General features: G+C 37.8%; 1 protein-coding gene across 2 annotated transcripts in view; it reads right to left on the bottom strand.

The window, feature by feature from the left end:
* The window catches only part of PDCD6IP (programmed cell death 6 interacting protein), a 51,420-nt gene extending 34,466 nt beyond the window's left edge, over positions 1-16,954 (bottom strand). For both annotated transcript variants that reach the window (XM_026718709.2, XM_026718711.2), the window contains exons 1-6: positions 16,626-16,954; positions 11,528-11,582; positions 10,896-10,965; positions 3,726-3,853; positions 2,513-2,666; positions 653-753 (exon numbers count right to left, since the gene is read on the bottom strand). In XM_026718709.2, the coding sequence (XP_026574494.1) occupies positions 653-753; positions 2,513-2,666; positions 3,726-3,853; positions 10,896-10,965; positions 11,528-11,582; positions 16,626-16,831 (714 nt within the window). In that variant the 5' untranslated portion in view covers positions 16,832-16,954. The remainder of the gene's footprint in view (positions 1-652; positions 754-2,512; positions 2,667-3,725; positions 3,854-10,895; positions 10,966-11,527; positions 11,583-16,625) is intronic.
* Between the last annotated feature and the right edge of the window lie 3,789 nt (positions 16,955-20,743).

Genomic DNA, 20,743 nt, shown 5'->3' with positions numbered 1-20,743 from the left:
TTAGCTTCAGCACAGCCTGATTAGCACAAGCAGCTGATTGTCGGTTGGATCAGCCTCCTGACGATCAGCTGTTTCAGGCTGGTAGTGGGGATCGGAACGGGCGGAAAATGGGGCACCAAAGGCGGCAATAGGCAATCCCTGCAGCATGAAACAACTGATTGTCGGGAGGCTGATCCGACAATCAGCTGCTTGTGCTAATCAGGCTGTACTGAAGCTGACCGGGCTGTTTGCTGCAAGGAGGTAAATTACTGGGAGGCAGAGGTTGGCAAGTGGGGGCTGGCAGGTGTGCGGGGCTTTGGGAACATTCGCTGTGTAAGACGCACAGACATTTCCACCCACTTTTGGGGCTGGAAAAAGTGCATCTTATACTTCAAAGAATATAGTATATTTCTTATACAATATATTTTAGGTTAAATATAATAAGCTGGGAATGAGTTCATGTGCTTCCTAAGAGGTACTGCAAATTATGTATTGATTTCACATACTGTACCTCAAAATTAACGGCATCTCTTCATCCCATTCCACAAGCTAAATGTCAAGCAAGGATTATAAAATATTTGAAAATGTCACTGATAGCTTCAAGTCAGTAACCATCTCAACATGTATTACTTTTGTACTCCTTTTCTGATGTCTTCAGTATGAAATTACCAACCTTGGGTAAGGTATCCTTGTACTGGCACTGTTTGAATGCATCACCATAGTAATCAGCAGCTTGGTTTGCAAGTTTAGCTATGATTGCATCTTTCATTTTATCTAAATAAAAAAGAACATGTGTCAGTTTTGAAAAATTGAGGCAGTATTTTTACATGAGCAAAATCAGTGAAGTACATACTGTCACCAGAATTTAAAGTTCTCCATTTATTTTGTAAATGAAACAGCAATAATATAGAACTTTATACAATATTATAAAATTGTATATTTTTGTTTTAAAAAAATAGTACTTAGATTTTAGTTGAAAACAAGACTAAATTATTTCTTAAAATCTTCCCTCAAACAGTAAACTATTGAATGACTTCAAAAGAACTTCCTTTCTATGAAGCAATGTTAATAGTAAAGTTCAAGATTTGCAAACTTTTAACTTTTGTGTTGTTATGAACCATACACTTTAAATTAATGCTTTCAAATAATACATGCAGTATTAGTATGAATTTTGAACTGCAGTATAGGATTTTCAAATTACATCATATGATATATTCCTAAATATTCTATGCTAGATATTGCAGGCTCCATAAAAGTATTGTTTTTAAAATGTACCAACCTTAATGTTGTTTACAGACAGAAATACAGAAAGTAACTTTATTCAAATGACTAACTCTAAAACATTTTACTGTTATATTGGTTTTGTCCTCAGATTTCACAAGATATATTCTAGCATTTCTACTTAAATAATAACATTTTTTTAAAAACTATCAATATCACAGCCAGTTTGGTCTAGTGGTTAAGACACAAGGCTAGAAAGTGCCTCAGCGACTCTGTCTCAGCTCAATTCATCTCACAAGGTTGTTGCTGTGTATCCAAAATGTACTGGATAGCTTCGCTGTGGCTTTTGTGTCAATAGTAAAGGTAGGATACAAATAAACGTCTATTATATTTTTAAAAAAATGCATTTTAACAAAATAGGTTTTCATATTATTCATAAAATAAAGGAAACAACTATAAAAGCAAAATTTTAGATGTTACTGAATATGGAAGCAAGAATGTATCATCTAATAGCCATCCAGAAATGCATAGTACATAAATACACATAATTATATGCAATAGATACGTATCAGTATTATGTGTATTAAAATCTTTAAAAATCATTTAAACTATTTCCATTTTAATGTTGATTCTTCTATTTTTAAACGTTTCTTTTAATATGCGTATTGACTATTGTATGTCAGTCAGTTACTTACAAATTAGATAAGCAACTATATGAATTTGATAACTACATTTGAAAACTTGAATTGCCAATCTGAGAAATTGTGTTGGCAGGTATTTTTATGTGGATAGGTACAATCTATCCATATGAAAATGTTCTATGGAAGCAAAATATTTTTATAAAAGTAAAAACTATTTTATACAGATAACAATAAATCCTATACACTGGTCAAAGATGGTAATTGAATTTATTATGGTGGTAGAATGGCTGTTATGTCCAGCCTTAACTATAGTATGATTGTTGTTTGTTACCTTGGTTTTATATTTATTTTTCATTTAAATTTAATTCTTATTGCTATATACCAACTAAAGTAGTAAGAGACAGGTAGTCATTAAGTTCCTTAAATAAATGAATAATTACAAATTCCTTGAATCATCATATGATATTTTGGCTTTGACTTTTAAATTACATTAAATTTTCCAGCATTCAATATAAATTGAAAGTGCCTACTTAAAACTTTAAATTGAAGATATTTCCAATTTGAATAAATATACTAATACTCCCAATTATTTTAATATAATTATTTTATATTTTAATCTCTGGTAAAAATAAGGTTATAAAATCTATATATTTCCACTTTATATCACATACCTCTGGTAGCTTTCAGAAAAAAAACTTCTTGACCTTGAGCCAGCATGATAAGACTTAGTGTGCCAACTGTATCTGGAGAAATATCAACTGTAGGCTCTCGATTCAATGAAGAGAGGACCGTATCTTTAATATGCTGGAAGGCACCACTAGCAAACTTGAGAAAATAATACATTTTATTATAGAAGCATGCTAAATACTATAGTGAAAAACACTACAAAAATAGACATTCCATTTAAGGCGCTGTTCATATTGCATTTAATTTAATTGGATGCCTGAGAAATCTTAGGCTACTATAACATTTTTACTGTATTTCTGCATTCAAGGCTGTTGGAATTTTATTGATGTCAATTCAATTTAAAATAGCTGAGAAGAGGAAGTAGGTCTCAACCGTTTCAAACTGATGGTACATTTGGAATTTTGAGAACATATTGTTGATGCTCTTTTACATTACATTAGTAATGGCTACTAATGATTTGTCAACTCACAATTATCATTAGGATATAACTACTCATATAGCACATATTAGAATACAATATTGCAATTCTTTTATTATTTCTATTACCCATTTAGCATTATCTATTAACCCTTCTAATCTAAATCCTGTTTCAGTGTAATGGGCACAATTCCAAATTGAGCATATAAACAAAAGCAGGTTTAATGATACCCCAGAGATTTTCAGAAATATAAATTAACTTGAAGATAGGTGCTTTCTTTTGTGACATGCCAACTTTAATATAAACAGTCAAGCAGGACAGGGATGCTGTTGAGTCCAAAGGAAATCATGGTCACCATTCTTCTCTTTGATAAAGAATATTCATCTTAGATCAGAGCTAGGCATTTTATGGGCCCTGGGCCACATTGGCCATTTGGCTGTCACTGTCTGGTCGATGTGACAATAATAGGAAATTAGAAATAAAATGTAAATAAAGGTATAAGATGCACGTGATACATCTGCATTGTTTTTATTTTGAAGGCAACTTTTTTTTCCAATTTATGTATGTAAATGCATGCATGCCCACCATCACAGCTTTATTGGTTCAGCCATGCACAATTGTTCAAGTTTCTCATGTGACCCCTTGGAAAAATTAATTGCCCATCCCTCTCTTAGTTTTCCTAGGTTTATGATACTGATTTTTTAAAGATACATTCCTAATGTCTAAACAAAACAACTTCCAAATTCCAATAAATACTTAATTGTAGAGAAGAATTATACCTGATAATATTTTGCGGCAGCTTTCATCCCTTCATCACTATCAAGATTCTGTTCTGATGCTATTTGACTGGCCAATGCTCCACAATTAAATAACACACATGTTTTCTCATAGCCTAAACTTGCCAGAGCTGAAACAAAGTGCATACAAATCAACATTCTTATCTATAAATCAGACAGTAATGGAGCCTATAGTAATTAATAAAAATAAAAACAGATAAGTGTACATCAATGAATCTGCAGATCTATAGAATGCATTAAATAAGTTATACTCAATTCTTTTTTAAAAATAAAAATTAATATTAGTTGATTTCCAGGTGATCTAGTTACTAATAACTGACCTTTAAGCTTTTATGATTTGAGATGAAAATGTTTAAATAATTGTTATTGCAGTCATATCATTGTGCTATTTGTCTTTAAGGGTTCTGGGTAAATACAACTAGCTTGATTTCTTGAAAAATAATGAAGGTGGCTTCATTTTCAATGGAGTTGACAACCACAGCAAAATGGTGAGCCAGAAAATGGATTGGGTCCTCAGAATCCAGATCAAGGATACTGTGGTATTGGCCACAAGCACGCTACATAATAGTTCCCAAAAGGAGATCAAAATATAATGTCTCCAGCAGATTTTGGAGTTCTCCAAACCAAGTGAAAGTCGTCGCCGACTAAGTTGCAGTTCAGAGCAAGTATACTTGGATTTCTTAATCAGTTCTGGAAATTTTTTGTTAATAGCATTTGAAATAGTAAAAAGTGTCAGAAAATGTCAGGTGTAACTGTCATTACACCAGGTGAGTTTCTTTTTATTCTTTGCAAAATAAATTTTATGCAAGCTTAGGGAGTTAAAAAATTCTTTAAAAAAAAAAACTTTATTCAATTTTCCAACAATTTAAAAAACCATTAAGTACAAAATTGTATCAATATTGAAGACATCATTTACATTTCTTAATCATATTCTTATACTTAATTTTCTATTACATTACAATTATTATATATTACTTTTCCTAGTAATTCACTATTCCTTACTCCTTATTTATACCACTTGTTACACAGTACATTTTGTATTAATTCTACATTCAGTATCTATAACTTCATATCTTTTAATTCAGGGGTCGCCAACTTTTTAGACCTCAGGGACCACCAAACTCATAATTTTAAATCCCGAGGACCACTAATAAAAATTTTAAAATATATGTATATTTAATATAAAATTTTTAATAGATGAACACAATACAGAAGCCTGATGATGGCAAATGAGATTCTGCCGAAACGTTGCTACAACTTTAAAAGTGCAACTATAATGACGTGGGAAAATACCCAAACAAAGCTGATTACCATACATGTAAGTACGCCATAAAAACTTAAGAAAAGCCATATATATATATATATATATATATATATATATATATATATATATATATATATATATAATTTTAATATAAAATGGCCTGGTGGCCATATGGATGGGTGGGCGTAGCTGCTTCGACATCACTTCTTTGCCCTTGTTGTTCTCTCTCTCTCATTTCTCTCTCTCTCTCTCTCTCTCTCTCTCTCTCTCTCTCAGTCCCCGGGAGTGGGAGGGGGAAGGTAGTAGGAATCTGACATGGTTGGTCGTCTTGACTTTGCTGCGGAAGCTAAGCTAAAAGAGCAAAATAAGGTAGGAAAAGCTCCAGGTTGTTTTGAGCGCCTCCTCAGCCATCTGGGGAGTGAAGAGGGGGAAATTCTTAAGGAACTGGCCCCATGGGGCGAGCTTCATTGATTCCGCCGGCACTTGCAGAAGCGGCCAACTCGTGCCCCAGAGTTGCAGAAGGGAGAAACTCTTGGAGGAAAGTTCATCAAAAATTGCAGTCCTTCACACGCACCCCTCATCCCCCCTCCCCAAATCCTGAAGATCACCAAGTTAGAGATGGGCTGCCAGGGAAAAGGGTGACGAGACGCTTTTCTCTCCTGGATTGCAACCTTTGGCACGTCGGGGTGTCAACTTTGCAGGGATTTTTGCTCTCTCTCTCTCTCTCTCTCCACCAGTACTACCCCTATTGCCACCATGGGTGTGACCGGGCAGGCGTAGGCAGGACCAACCAGGGGTGATTGTTCAGTTCGGTGAACTGAACCGTCCCTACCACCTGGTGGAGGTACTCGAATTTCACCACTACTTCAGAGGCTTCAAATGAGGGGAGTGAAGGAGGGGGAGGCTTATAATCATGGTTTTGATTATAAGCTTCCCACTCCCCTTGTTTGAATGCTGCCCCAGGGTGGCTGGAAACCAATTTGGAGGCCAGTGAGTCCTGCCCACCTCTTGCCTTGGAGGCTCGATCCCCCCAGAAGCTTCTCTTCCTCCTCGACAGAAGTACTCTGGCCCCTGACAAGCCTCCTCCTTCTCTCTGAGCATGTGAGAGCTTCTGGCGAGGAGGAAGAAAAGCTCTTGAGGGCAGGGGTGTGGGAGATCGCAGCACTGGAGCTCTTCCCGGGTGTTTCCTGGCCTGCGAGGGGAGGGGGAGATCTCCTACACCCCCCTCAGTGCTTCTCTTCCTCCTCACCAGAAGCGCTCACACGCAAAGCGCTCACTGCCCCTCTGACCCCCCCAACAAACCACCTCCTTCCCACTGAGCGTTTGAGCACTTCTGGCGAGGAGGAAGAGGGGGTAGAGCTTCCCCCTCGCAACATCTTCACCTAAGGGCAGCTTCTTCCTGTGTCTCAGGAGGTCCACGCTCTTCCCACTGCTGCTCAGCCTCCTCGATGTGCTGAGGCAGGAGGCAGCAGCTACGACACAGGAGACTGCAGGATTGCCCTGCCTCAGCATGCTGCGGCCCACCAAAATTTTCTCAGGGCCCACCGGTTGGCAACCACTGCTTTAATTAATTACAGTATTACTTTTCTTTCTATTCTCAAACCATGTATACCAGATATCCTAGACTGAATAATATATTGATTCCTCTCTATCCTTTAACTCTAAAATCAGCCTGTCCATTTCTCCACAGTCTAAATATTTTCCTTATCACTGCTCCCTCTTGTGGCATATCCCCATTTCCAGTACTGTGTGTATGTACTCCTAGCAGCACTTGTTATGTGTAAAATAATGTATTCATCAGTTTTACTATATTTTCCTTTTATTATGCCCAATAGAAACAATTCTGATCAAATTTCAATTTTTTGCTTTATTATTTCTTCTAACCATTTTCTAATCTTACTCCAATATTTTTTTGCTTCTGGGCAGGTCCACCACATATGAAAGTATGTACCCCATTCATTCTTGCATTTTCCAGCATTCTGGGCTTTGATTTACAAACATTTTTGCCAATCTGGCGGGGGGGTAGATATCACCTATGAAACATTTTGTACATATTTTCTCTATACTGTAGAGATAAAGTTATCCTATAATTTCCCCCCCACCATTCTTTCCCAATATTCCAATTCTATATTATGTCCCACATTTTTCACCCAGGCTACCATCGTTCCTTTAACTACCTCTTCTTCCATTTTAAAGTTCAGAAGAAAATTATATAATTTAAATATCTTTTTCTGTTCCTTGGATAATTTTATCTAATTGTTGTTTATCCATATAAAATCCATATTCTTCCTTGTCTTTTCTATACCTTACCTGAACCTGCATATAGGGCCACTGGTGAGTCAATGTCTATATTTTGCTATTTTAACTCCTGTATTGTTTTTAATCTTCCTTGTTTATCGAGCAAATCTTTGTATTTCCTCATTTTAGCCAGTTCCATTGCGTTTGGGTATATTAATGCTCCATTGTCGACAGCCAACTTGGTATTTTTGTATAGTGATTCTTCTTGGTTTTATTCCATACTTGGATAAGTGCATCTCTGATTTAGTGTCTTTGAAAGTAGGTGTGCTGTTTGTTTTTCCCTTCCCATAAAAAACTATGCCCTTTTGCAGGTCATGTCTATTAATATCCTTTTATTCTCTAAATTGATCCTATCTTTTATCCATACTGCTGCCTGATAGTATGTTTCCCAATCTAGAAGTCCAAAGCCATTCCTCTCTCTTTTATCCTACAGCAATTTCATTTTAATTCTAGCCTTTTTGCTGGCCCAAACAAATTTAGCTATTATTTTATCCAATTCCCCCCAAAAAAAATATATCTAATTTTACTGGTACAGTTTAGAATATAGTACTTTCAGTAGTATAGTCATTTTAACTGCTGCAATTCTTCCAATTAGTGAAATTTGGAGTTTCCCCCATAGTTTCAATTCCATTTTTATCCGCATAATTAATTTATTGTAATTATTTTCTTTAATTGAGGAACATCTTGATGTTAGCCAAATACCAATATATTTTACTTTTTTAACTATTTGCATTCCCAATTTTTCCTCTAATTCCGTTTTTTGTTTATCTGTCATATTTTTAGTTAATATCTTCATTTTGTTTTTATTTATTTTAAGTCCTGCTGCATTACCGAATTTTTCAATTTCTTTTATTAAAACAATCCCAATTTCATAGGAAACATACTATATGATCAGCAAATGCTTGTATTTTATATTCTTCTTTTCTGATTGTAACCCCTTTAATTTCTTTATTTCTTCTAATGTTTGTTAATAAATTTTCGAATGCAAGGATAAAGAGTAGGGGTGACAAAGGACATCCTTGTCTTACTCCTTTATTTATATTAAATGTTTCTATTCTGTCTCCATTGAGTAAAACACTAGCTGTCTGGGTTGAATAGATTGTCAATATCATCCTAATAAATTTGTTCCCAAAATCCATGGCTTTTAGCTGTTCTGTAAAGAACTGCCAATTTATGTTATCAAATGCTTGTTGCGCGTCCAAGAATACCACTGCTGTTTGTTTCCTGGAGTGGGCATAATATTCTAGAACATTTATTATTGTTGTTTTTGTCTATTTGGTAAAAATCCATTCCAGTCAGTATGTATAATTTTATTTAATATTCTCTTAAGCCTTTCTGCATTTATAGTCATAAGTATCTTGTAATCAACATTCAGTAGTGATATGGGCCTATAATTTTGAATTTGTTGATGGCCAGTATTTTCTTTTGGGATTAATCTAATACAAGTTTCCTCCCATGATTTGGGTAATTTCAGTATCGCTAGGGCTTCATTATATATTTCTAACATTTGTGTTTCTAATATTTCTTGTAATGTTTTATATAACTTAGGGAGTTAAAAATATTACTTGGGAATAAACAGCTGAAGGTTGATTAGAAAATTGATTTTCAAAAATCAAACAAACTAAAGGGTCAGATAGATTTGAAATCATATTTTGAAATTAATTAATAGTATCCTACTATTACTGTGATTCCCCAAAAATAAGACTTAGTCTTATATTTTGGAGGGGCTCCAAAATAAGTATTAGAGCTTATATTCAGGGAATGTCTTATTTTTTTCACATACAGAAGGCGATGAGTGCAGGGGCCGATGGGGGTGGGAGTGCTGCTATTGTCAGGCCGGACCTCTCCATCCCACCATCTGCTTTGCCCATAGCCACAACAGACCAAGCTCTCGGCATGCCCCAGCCGCTGGCCACCCTTCCTGCTGGCCCTGCTGCTGCTGGGACACTGGAGCTCGGGTCTTGCTCACGCTGCTGCTACTATAAGGCAGAAGGCCCTGTGGTGCATCAGGATTGCCTGCTCCCTGCCTGTGCCACTGCGCGTTGGAATCACCTGCCTCCATTAATTCAGGTGTCAATACATCCCACCATCTCTCAGCTTGCCCATGGCCACAACTGGCAGATGGATGCACAGCACATTCAGACTGCCTCCCCCACATACCTGTGGCCCAGCTGCTGGGCCTGCTGCATTACCCTCCTGGCCATGCTGCTCTCAGCCACGCTGCTCAGCTGCTCCTGCCTGGTGCAGGACATTTCAGCTCAGATCTACAATCTCTGGAGCGCCTCCCCCTACCATTAGCCTGCCAGCTCTCATGCTGGTTTTGTGAGGTGGGCATGGGGCTTCCCATGTCTGCCATTGGCCTCTACCTCACCTGGAGCTGCTCTGCTGCTGCCACTTCACCCTCTGCCCTGGCTGGTTCAGCAGTCCAGTGCTGCCACTAGATGAGGTGAGGCTGGTGGGGGTGGTGAAGCTGCCTCCCTCTACCTGCCAGACACCTGCCAAAGGGATTCCCCACCATCCAATCAGAGCTGAAGAAGCTTCTTGGATGAGAAGTGAAATGTCTTCAAAGAAAAACCAGAAAGTCCAGTTGCCTCTTGAAAAAGCATCTTTAGGACAACCTGGATGATTGAGAACCTCCACAGACATTTACCCAATTTATCTTCTGAGATTAGACAAAGCCAGATGCTACTGGAAAACATGTGAATTACTACTTTACTATCTCCTGATAAAGTAAATGATCTATCTAAATACTTCATATGTATAGGAATAAAAAGAAACCATACTTATAGAATATTTCTAATTACTCATTCTTGCTCCAAGGTGAACAGACTGAAGTTTTAGATTACTTCCCCTGACAAATGAGATGGTGCCTTATATTGACAGGTTGGTCTAATCCTATTATACTATTTATTAACCCTGCTTACATTTCCTAGTATTTCTTTTGCAATTCCTGGGGTTTACAAAGAAATACGTTTTTTTTAAACATTCAATATTTATACTTTTGCATTTGGGATATATAAGTGGAACAAAAACACCAGCCTGACTATCAAAATACAAAATGACAATGTGTTTCAATTCTGGTTCTGGTCTTATTCTAGTTTCTCTCAACTGACAAAGCATAAAAAGTAGGTAAGGAAAAGAAAAACCTAATAGGACATACAATATTTATACAGATAATCACAAGTTGCCTCAACAACTCAAAACCTTTAGGATTTCTGAACATAAAAATTAGTTGCAAAATCAATAGAATATAGTTTTCTTAGCACAAACCAATTTCATATGTATCATTTCAATGAAAATTTTAGTAAAACTAAAAACTAAAACTAGTAAATCTTTTATCAACAAGTATATTATTCCATTCTAACACTGCTTGTTTCTGAGGATCAAAACAAAAATTGTGCTCAAATTCATGAAGGAAGTTACATGTCTCTTCTGCAGAGTCAATTAAAGTGACTTTTAGAGTCACATAAGTGAGATGACTGGTATTGAATTTAATAAATAAGCAATTCTTTAAAAATATAGTAAGTTAGAATACTTATGAGAAGAGCATTTAGATTTCATATATTTGAATTCTGTAATAATTACCATACCAAGTTTAACAGATCCTCCAAACAGTGACCCCTTGTCAAAAGCATCTTTCCAGGTAAAAGTTACACAGATCTAAAAATAGAAATAAAAACAGTAATTTCTAGCCTTAAGATAGATATAAATGTTCCAAAAAAAATCCTTAAGCAGAAATACAAATGTCAAAAATAGTAAAAATATGCACTTTATCATTACCTGATAATACATACAGATACAAGAATGTTTTATGAGAAAATTCAATATATAAAAAAATTAGTATATTTAAAGTTCAAATTATTTTACTATTATAACCATAATTGGGTATACACTCTTTGTTTCAAAACAATGTACATTTATGCCATTCAATTAATTGGACTATTCTTAATTTTTGTAGAGTTAAGTACATATTGAAATTTTCTTGGGAAACTAACCAAAACTGTGGTTGATATGTATCATTGTGATCCAAAAGAGTATTGTCACACTGTATAATAGATCCCTCTCCAAGACTGATGTCTTCATGACTTCACTTATTTAATTAAGAAAATATGATTTAAAACTGTAAAATTCATTCAAAAGCAACTTTTTATTCCAACGTCAACTGCTCTCTTACACAATATATTGCATTTTAAAACAATATTTAACAGCTTTAACACATTACCTGGTTTTCAGAAAATGGAAATTTTGGTTCTATGGAACACAGTTGATCATAGTATCTGAAATAAACAAACACCACCATAAGTGTACATGTTGTTTCAAATATACCAGATTTGGAAACCACAAACCCATGAATGACTCTCTAGTTCTCTATGAACACAGTTAGACCTTCCTTTCCTCTCCCTCCACCACTTGGTGTGTGTGTGTGTGTGTGTGTGTGTGTGTACAGTACACACACACACATATACAGAAAAGATTTTGTGTATCCGTTTTTTAATGTACAATGTCTAGCAGCACCCAATTATGCATTTTAAGTATGTAATATGTTTTATGGATTGATCACTGAGTGAAATAAAAAAAAACTATTTTACTGAAGATTTTGTCTTTTTGAAACATACTGTGTTTCTCCAACAATACGCACCCCCAATAGGAATTCCCCTGTTTTCTAGGCATAAAATGAAATTAAGCCCCTACCCCCAAATTTAGGCCTCTTTTAAAACATGCAAAATGGGGGGAAGGGTGGGGGGACTTGCTGTTAAAAGGGCCCGTGGGCAGCCATGCCTCGCCAACAGCCGCTCCTAACAGCCGATCATGGTGGAGCACGGAGGGCTCCCTATCCTCACCAAGCGCCTTTGCTTCAGACCCGGGTCAGTAGGCAGCCGGCGGCGGCGTGGATGTCCACCGGCGTTTCAGCTGCTTCTCAGGCCTCTGTAGCCTCTACGGTTCCCGCCGGTGCTGGCGCCTCTCTCACTAGCACCATCTCCAACAACAGTGTCTGACTCGCTCCTGCTTTTCCCCCTATCCCCGTCCCCACAACAGGAAAAAAAAAACATTTTGAGGTACCTGGGAGCACCACGTGGTACATTTTCGTTTAATCCTGAGTGGCTGATTGGGCATGAGAAGAGCCGAGAAAGCGTCTCTGCCACTGCTACCCTTGGTGCTCCAGCCTTGGGCTCTGCAAGTTTCCCAAAGTCCCAGTGCGCAGCCCATTCCTGCATTCCAAGCATGCCCAGGCCAAGCTGCAGCTGTCCCTCACTCACCAGCGCCGTCTCCAACAACAGCAGCAGCAGCGGCGGGTACCGTGGAAGTTACAGAGGCAGCTCCCCCACCCGAGAAGCGGTTGAAATGCTTCCATGGTTCCCGCCGCTTGCAGAGCCCAAGGCTAGAGCACCAAGGGTAGCAGCAGCAGAGGCACTCACTTGGCTCTTCTCACACCCAACCAACCACTCGGGATTAAACGAAAACGCACCACGCATCGCTCCCAGATACCTCAAAATGATTTTTTTTCCCGTTGCGGGGATGGGGACGGGGGGAAAAGCAGGAGCGACTCAGATGCTGTTGTTGGAGACAGTGCTGGTGGGAGCCGTGCAAGAAGCGCCAGCGCTGGCGGGAACCGTGGAAGCTATGGAGGCCCAAGAAGTGGCTGAAAAGCTGCCAGCGGACATCCACGCCAATGCCGCCCGCCCGCTGAGTCTGGGTCTGCAGCAAAGGCGCTTGGTGGGGGGAGCCCTCCACGCTCAGCCATGATGGGCTGTTAGGAGTGGCTGATGGCAAGGCGTGGCTGCCCACGGGGCGCTCTAGGTGAGGTTGTGTTGGGGGGGAGAAATTAATTCACCCCGAAAAGATGTCCTAGCCGTTTGTTTGGGGCTCAAAAAATAAATAAAACGAAGCCTTATTGTGAGAAACACAGTAGCAAGCACAGTTCATAGAGAAAGGTTGGGAAAAGAATAGGGTTTCCATTATTTTAGCTTCTGATTAAAGTTTAAAATCTCCAAAAACCTGGAAAAGTTCTCGAAGTTTAAAGCAGAGACACATTCACTCCAGAACATTTTCTTTCTGTATAAATATGCACAGCCAGGAGTCTGTGGTAAGTTTTTTTTTTTAATTCTATTTTTGATATTATGCTATATTGCAGGATCCAATCTGGGTCAGTCCCCTGGACCAGAGGTTTTGTCTTCTGAGCTTTCAAACTTATGCTGGAGCCCATCTTCAGGGAACTTCTATGTAGCAGAGTGTGTGCTGTTCTGTGTGTGGTATTTATAGTACCTGTTGTAAGTGGCTTTTTAGATGTTGATTGGGGTAAGTTGATGGCTGGCTTTTAAATCATTAGCTATCAACCACAACCGAGTTCAAAATTTCCATTGCTATTTGCTTGTGCTGCCCAGCCCTTGCCTTCTAAGTACTTGGATGGTGGTAAATCAGCACTCTTGTTGGCCAATGAGGGGCCTGTTTTCCAGGTTTCAATCATTTCCCTGGCTGTTTCTGTGCCTGCTGGTCCAAAAATCTTAGAACAATCAGCGAGTGCGACTACAGAAATTATTTCACTGTAACATAAAGGCAATATAAGGCACAAGTTAGACACCCTGGAAGGCTAGGTAATAATTGGAAGAACTATCAAGCTCTTACACCAAAATAGGATAAGGCATTAAGTGGAAAAATTAAAGAAGGTTTTGGACCTCCAACCATCCTCATTCCTACGTTCAGCATCACTACAGACAGTCCTCAACCCCCACTAAAGTCCAAAATTTCCATTGCTAAAGCAAGGCAGTTAAGTGAACTTTTCCCCATTTTACAATTTTTTTTGCCAAACTTGTTAAGCAAATCACTGCATTTAGTGAATCTGGCCTCTTCCGTTGACTTTGCTTGTTAGAAGCCACATGGGAAGGTTACAATTGATGATCGTATGACCCCAGGACAGTGTCATAAAGACATAAATAACTAAGTACATGCTACTAGCCAAGTGCCTGAATTTTGATCATGTGACCATGAAGACACTAAAATGGGATAAGTGTGAAAACCAACCATAAGTCACTTTTTTCAGTGACGTTGTAACTTTGAACGGTCACTAAACAAATGGTTGTAAGTCAAAAACTACCTGTATAAAAACATCACGAGATTCATTCTTGATTATATTAGGAAATAATGAAAACATGACCCACTATAATGTTGAAACTGGAAAATAGTGAAGTAGATCTTCCTAGCATTTTTCTGTACATGCAGGATCCCCTTTTTTCAGATCAATCAACTATTAATTCAATGATTGCCACAGGAATTGACCAACAGCTTGTCGCCCAAGTCTCAGATTATAGGACAAAAATGACTGGCTCAAAGTCATTCAGCTGGCTTTCAGGCCTAGAGTGGGACAGAACCCAGTCTCCTAGCTTTTAGCTTGGTGTCTTAACCACTAGACAAAATCTTTCCACTTCTTACTAAGGCAAATTATATCCTGTTTAAGTTTTACTTCAGTTATTATATAAACAAACCACACATCAATTCTTTACCTTATGGGATATTCTATTCTATAAGTAAACATTCCTGACTTTGGAATAGTTTATCTCTGAAGATTAAAAAAAACTAATTTCCCAGAAGTATTTCCTGCACCCATGGTATTTTAAATAAATGATCGTTACAACTAAAATGTCTGATCATCATTAAGTTACTGACTTGATTTTTATACTGACTTATTTATGACACAAAGTAGTGGGAAAATATATTATCTGAACTTCTATGCCATTCTTTCCAAAATTATTGTGATTACAAATCAGTGCCCCATGCTCCATATGGTTGTCTTAAGCATGGGTCACTAATCCATAATCATAATAATTTTGGAATAGAGTGGCACAGAAATGAAATAATACCTTTGCCCACTATTTTGGGTCATGAACCAATAATCAAAAGAATTAATTAGAAAACATGTTAAAGCTCAGAGTAAGTTAATAAGAACCAGTCTAAGTTTCTGCACATCACCCACATATTAATTTTTAGTAAGAATTATTCTTTAATTAATGGGATTTTTACAAAAGCCAAAGTGCTGTACAAGATGTTTGACTTTTAGATGAGTAGCCTGTTGGACAACAATATTCATACTTAATAATTTGCATACATTATATATAAATAATATGCATATAACAATGTATTTCATACAGGTGATCGTTTAGTAGAAAACCTGAAAATTTATCAAAATGTTATTTTTTCTAGTTTATATTAATCTACCCTAAATTTTCAGTTAGAAACATTATCATTTAAACATAATCTTCAAACTGTCTCTAGAATACTATTGTTGTTATTGTTGTAATTATTTAGCATATGATGAGAACATGAAAGAAGTAAATATATTTACACAATTGCAAAGGCCTCCTTGCAAAATCATCATGCAGGAAACTAACACTTGTCAAATTAGTGACAATTCAATAAATTTTATTGAAATGACTATTTCAAAAACAGATTAATTTCTACTTTTAATTTCTACTTCGTTAAATATTTCATGCAATTATAGAAACATCTCATGTGAATCCCTTCAAACAGGATAAGCTAATAAATAGAACTACAATCTAAAATTTCACAGGACAACAACCATTAAAGATAAAGAAAATTTGCACATATGGAAAACACATATACCATAAAGAAATCTACAATCGCATAAACTTCCTTGTCATTTCCCCTATACTGTAGTGTAAGAGGGCCTCTCCGGTTCTTTATTCATCTTAGTCTTTTGGCGAATTCATACATCCTTCAATAAATTTATGCACATAATCCAACTGAAGAATCAAGAATGAACTGGTTTCCAGAATGCCCAATATGTGTGGGGGTGGGGGTTGTGCCCAAATATTAGTCACAAAATAAATCCAGGAAGAAGAAAACATAACCTAGAAGAACGGGGGGCATCACTCTGCCCGCATCTGCTTGTACTAAGGATCGCAAAAGCACCAGGAATGAGCTGGTCTCTTCTATTCAAAAATGTCTAGCGAAGACACCCCTCAAGGATGGCAAGTAGAGCGTCGGCTCCTTTATATTAACTCTTAAGCTACTAATCCACCCTCAACTACAGAAAACCGGTGTAATTTTCGTTCTTGTCGTTTTTCTTTTTCAAGGCGGATAGGACTGTTTGGAAAGCATCCAAGCCGTCACCTCTACATTCACCCATTCATTGGTAGTATGATGCCCAATTGTCGCCGACAGGCGAGAGCCAAGGCACCCGCCTCCGCCCGAGGGCTGGCTCGGTTTACTTGCTCGCAACTCATCATGCCAGGACGCGGCCTACGCGCAGCCTCACTGCGGGTTCGCCCGCGCGCCCTCCTCCCCAACTTATCCGCGCGCCTCACCTCAGGAGGGTCTCCAGCGAGCTCTCATGCTTGTCGAGCGAGCGCCCGAGCGCGCTCTTGCGCAGCTTACTGAGTTCTTCGGCGGCTCGGCAATGTTCGGCCTGAGATTCTCCACCCGGGTAGGTCTGCTGGATGAACTTGCAGAGAGGCTTTGCCAAGTCTACCTCCGAGGTTTTCTTTAGTTGCACTGTAATGAACGACGCCATCTTCTTCGTCCCTTTTCTCGTTCACTTCTGGTTCCCACCCACCCCCACTACTTATTTTGTACCTCGACTTGACGCTGCTCCAGATAATGTCTAACCGTTGTCCGCAACTCACTTCCTGATTCTACGTAAAAGTTCAGAGTCTCTATGGTATACTGGGATCATTGCGTCATGCTCACGCGCCCACAGTCGCAGTGACTTGGCTCCGCCTATTCCCAAAGGGTTTTACTGTAGTTCTACCCAGTCGTCTTTTACTTATTTCTCCGGCTCCGCCCAGTATTTCGAAATGTTTTACTTTGTGAAACTTCCTGGTGCTTATAAGTAGAAGGAGGTGGAGGAAGCAGATTAAGGAAAGATGGTTTCTCTTGCAAATAATGCTGTTGGTGGCCTATTTCATATAATCTGTAAATCCGAGGAAAGTTTCCGATGCAACAAAAGCAACTGCATATTCCTTTAATCTGGAAAGAAATCTTGTGGATGAGGCTTTGGAATGACTACAGAAAGGATTGTACAGCCTTTATACCGTAACTGGCATGCTCATTTTTTCCCAATGTACACATTGGATGAAATGGTCTCTATATATTATAACTACAGCTGTGTGAAAAAATCCTGCATGCTTTCAGTTTTAAGCTGTATTTACATGTTTAATCAACTTTTCACTCATAGAAACCACGCAAAATTAGTACTTTGGTGAAAATTTCTGTAGTCAGATTGAGATGCATAATTTTTACTAATATAACCAAAGTCTTAAAGATTTTGAGTGAGTTTATGTGCTAAAATAAACACAACTTGCATTTTTGAGAATGTTAGGATCGAAAGTAGCCAATCAGCAGTGAGCTTTGGCTGACCAATCAAAATGCACAGAGGCTAAATTCATGAGCCAATGTTGTCATACTCTGACTATAAATAGGCATGGAAAGCATCCAGAAATTTAATTTAGCTCTGGCTGCAGGCAAGGATGAAGACCTTTCCTTTCACCAGTACTAAGCAGTGGCATCGTATCATGCTTCATGAAGAGGTTTACTCCTGTATAGAAATAGCCAAGAGAGTGAAATACCATCGGACCACAGTGAGCAGATTGGTTGAAAAATACCAAATAACTGGTTCAGTTGATGACAGGCTCCGCTCTGGAAGATCAATAAAGTCAACAAAACAGTAAGATCAGGCTGTACAATGCATTTCAAAGGCTGACAGAAAGCTCACCTCACCTTAGATTACAAGAATTTGGGGTGAAATGTGATGTAAAAGTGTGCACAAGCACAGTGCATTGCAGCCTGCTTGTCAGAGAGCTCAAAGGCTGCAGGGCTCGAAGTAAACCTTTGCTCACAGATGCTCATCACTCTTGTCAACGTGCGTGGTCCAAGAAGTATGCCAAGTGGACCAACCAACAATGGACCAAGGTCATCTTCAGTGATGAGAGCAATTTCTACTTGACTGTGAATCAGTGCAATAAGTATGTCAGAATATTTCCAGCTGAAGAATTTAGGCCATACTGCCTGAATCTATCTGAAGCATCCATTACATGTGATGATCTGGGGTTGTATCGCTGCTTCTGGTATTGGTTGGATACAAATCATGCAGGGAATCATGAATTCTAAGCAGTATGTTGAAGTGCTGGAAAAGACCATGCTTTCTTCAGTTCAGCAACTTGACTTTTACTTCCAGGATGACAACGCTCCTTGTCATCGAGCCAAGTCCGCGCAGCAGTGGATGAAGAAGCATGGTGTTCAACTCCTGGATTGGCCAGTTCAGAGCCCAGATTTGAACCCAACTGAGAACCTGTGGGCCAAGATTGGTTACGAAATAATCAAGAAGCATCTGAAGATCAAGCAGGAGTGATTGAATCCATTATTGCAGCTTGGCACCACATTGTCACCAAAGATCATGTGCAAAAGCTTATACAGTCTATGCCAAAGCAATGCTCCTGGTGATAAGCAATAAGGGCTGGCCAATTTCATATTACCTAAGTGGTCCTTTTCAGGGCCACAAACAATAAAAATGTTAACAAAACACTAGCATCGGCCTTAGTAATTGCAACACGTATGCCAGATCAGTTAATCTGTTTTTATAGTCATTGTAAGAATGCATTGTAAGCATGCAAGAAAATTCACAATCCCCATCGAAACAGCACCAAATTGCAAAAAGCTTATGCTTTTCACTTAAAAACCACCAGTATTTATTTAAATATAACATTTGCATAGCAATTAGCATAAAATATCATAAAATCAATGGGCTATCCAAAAAAATTCATAAACCGTAAAGCGTGCAGGACTTTTTCACACAGCTGTAGCTAAGGTGTGCCATTATAGTTTGTACCTTGAGGTTCTTGTTATTGATGGATTGATTGAGCCTTTCAATCAATGTTGAGTCCTGACAATTGCCTGAATTCGCAATTGTGACCAGTTAAGCATCCTGCAATCGTGACTGATGGTTTTGCTGAAAACTGGCATTTCTACTTTTCAGCAGAGCCTTACTCATAGCTAACATTGGTTCACTTAACAACTGTGATGACAAAAGTCATAAATCAGATTGGCTATGTGGGTGACCCAAATTATGAGTCATGAGTTAGGACAATGATGGGTAGTCTCCAATATGATTGCAACTCAACTATTTGTCTCATCATTCTGCCATTTCATTATTCTCTTTTGCACTAAGCTAGGCCACAAAGTACTTAATGTGCTTTTGAGTGAGCTATTTATAGCTATTGCACAATTCTAATAAGTTACCAGCTCATCTTGCTCCACTATGGAAAAAAGAGTGAATGAATAGCTGAACAGATGTGGAGGGGAGTATATATTAATAATCCTTTTCTGATCCCACTCATGATTGTGTACCTTTTGCAGCTGTTGAATTTTTTCAGTTTTAGGAAGAAAACATTTTAACACCAGTATTGTTAATGATAACTTCAGTGATGTGCACTGAAGATGGTGTTGATTTCATTGTACGAGGTGCAATGACTAAACTAAATTAAAACTTAAGGTCCCTTATATTATGGGGCAAGGTAAAGGTACAGTCAAGGAAATGCAAATAGAAAAAAATGTGGCCATGATATATTCATATCATGTTTGGCAAATGGGGGGAAAAAAATCTAGGATTACATTTTCATTATCCCTAGGCTATATGACAAAATGTTATATATGCCATCAGTATATATTAGTGTGTCTTATTAAGTACCTGGTGTTATAGATATTATATATTTTTCTATTTGTTTGGTCTATTTTTATTCTTAATTTATTTTTATTGGTTTCAATATTAGCTACCTAGAATTCTTAGTGAATGGATAGCCATACAAATTGAATGAATGGATTATAAATAACTTTGGATAATTGCAGCAACTGAGATTGTAGCTGAGGAGACAACAGTGTAGTGGCAAATCTCAATCATTTAAATTTATTTTGTATTGAGCATAACATTTCAGTCAGATTAAATGATAAACATGGCAACATAAGACATATCAAATACTGTGTTCAAATTGTCAACTTACCAAACCAGCTTGCTGCAGACGTTAATATTTATCCATTCTAAATGAAAAGTGTTCACAGATGAATTCAAGTCAGAATTCAAAGGAAGAGACTAATAGACAAATTATAGCAAGCAACAAATATGACTGTAAAATAAAGCAAGTCTTTAAAAAGATAATGTTCAGACTGGTAACAATTTGGCTACAATTTTCTACTTTGTTAACATCATTTGTCTATCTCCACCATCCTCAGAATTCAGGTTGTATTTGCAAATATAAAACATATACCCCTTTATTCTTGGGGTAAAGTGTTCCAAACCATCAGCACATCCATAGAGAAGGCTTCTACACAGTGCCTTCATCTTTGTTTTCTATCAAAGTTTATATATCTTTTTTTAAAAGCTTACAGAAACAGGGTGTGAATGAGCTGATGACTCATCAGAATTAATTATGTT

This window comes from Pseudonaja textilis, chromosome Z (assembly GCF_049901715.1).
Source record: "Pseudonaja textilis isolate UNSWEBS1 chromosome Z, rPseTex1.2, whole genome shotgun sequence".
Taxonomy (NCBI): Eukaryota; Metazoa; Chordata; class Lepidosauria; order Squamata; family Elapidae; genus Pseudonaja; species Pseudonaja textilis.
Note: the sequence above shows the minus strand (reverse complement) of the source record. Positions and strands in the feature narration are given on the sequence as shown.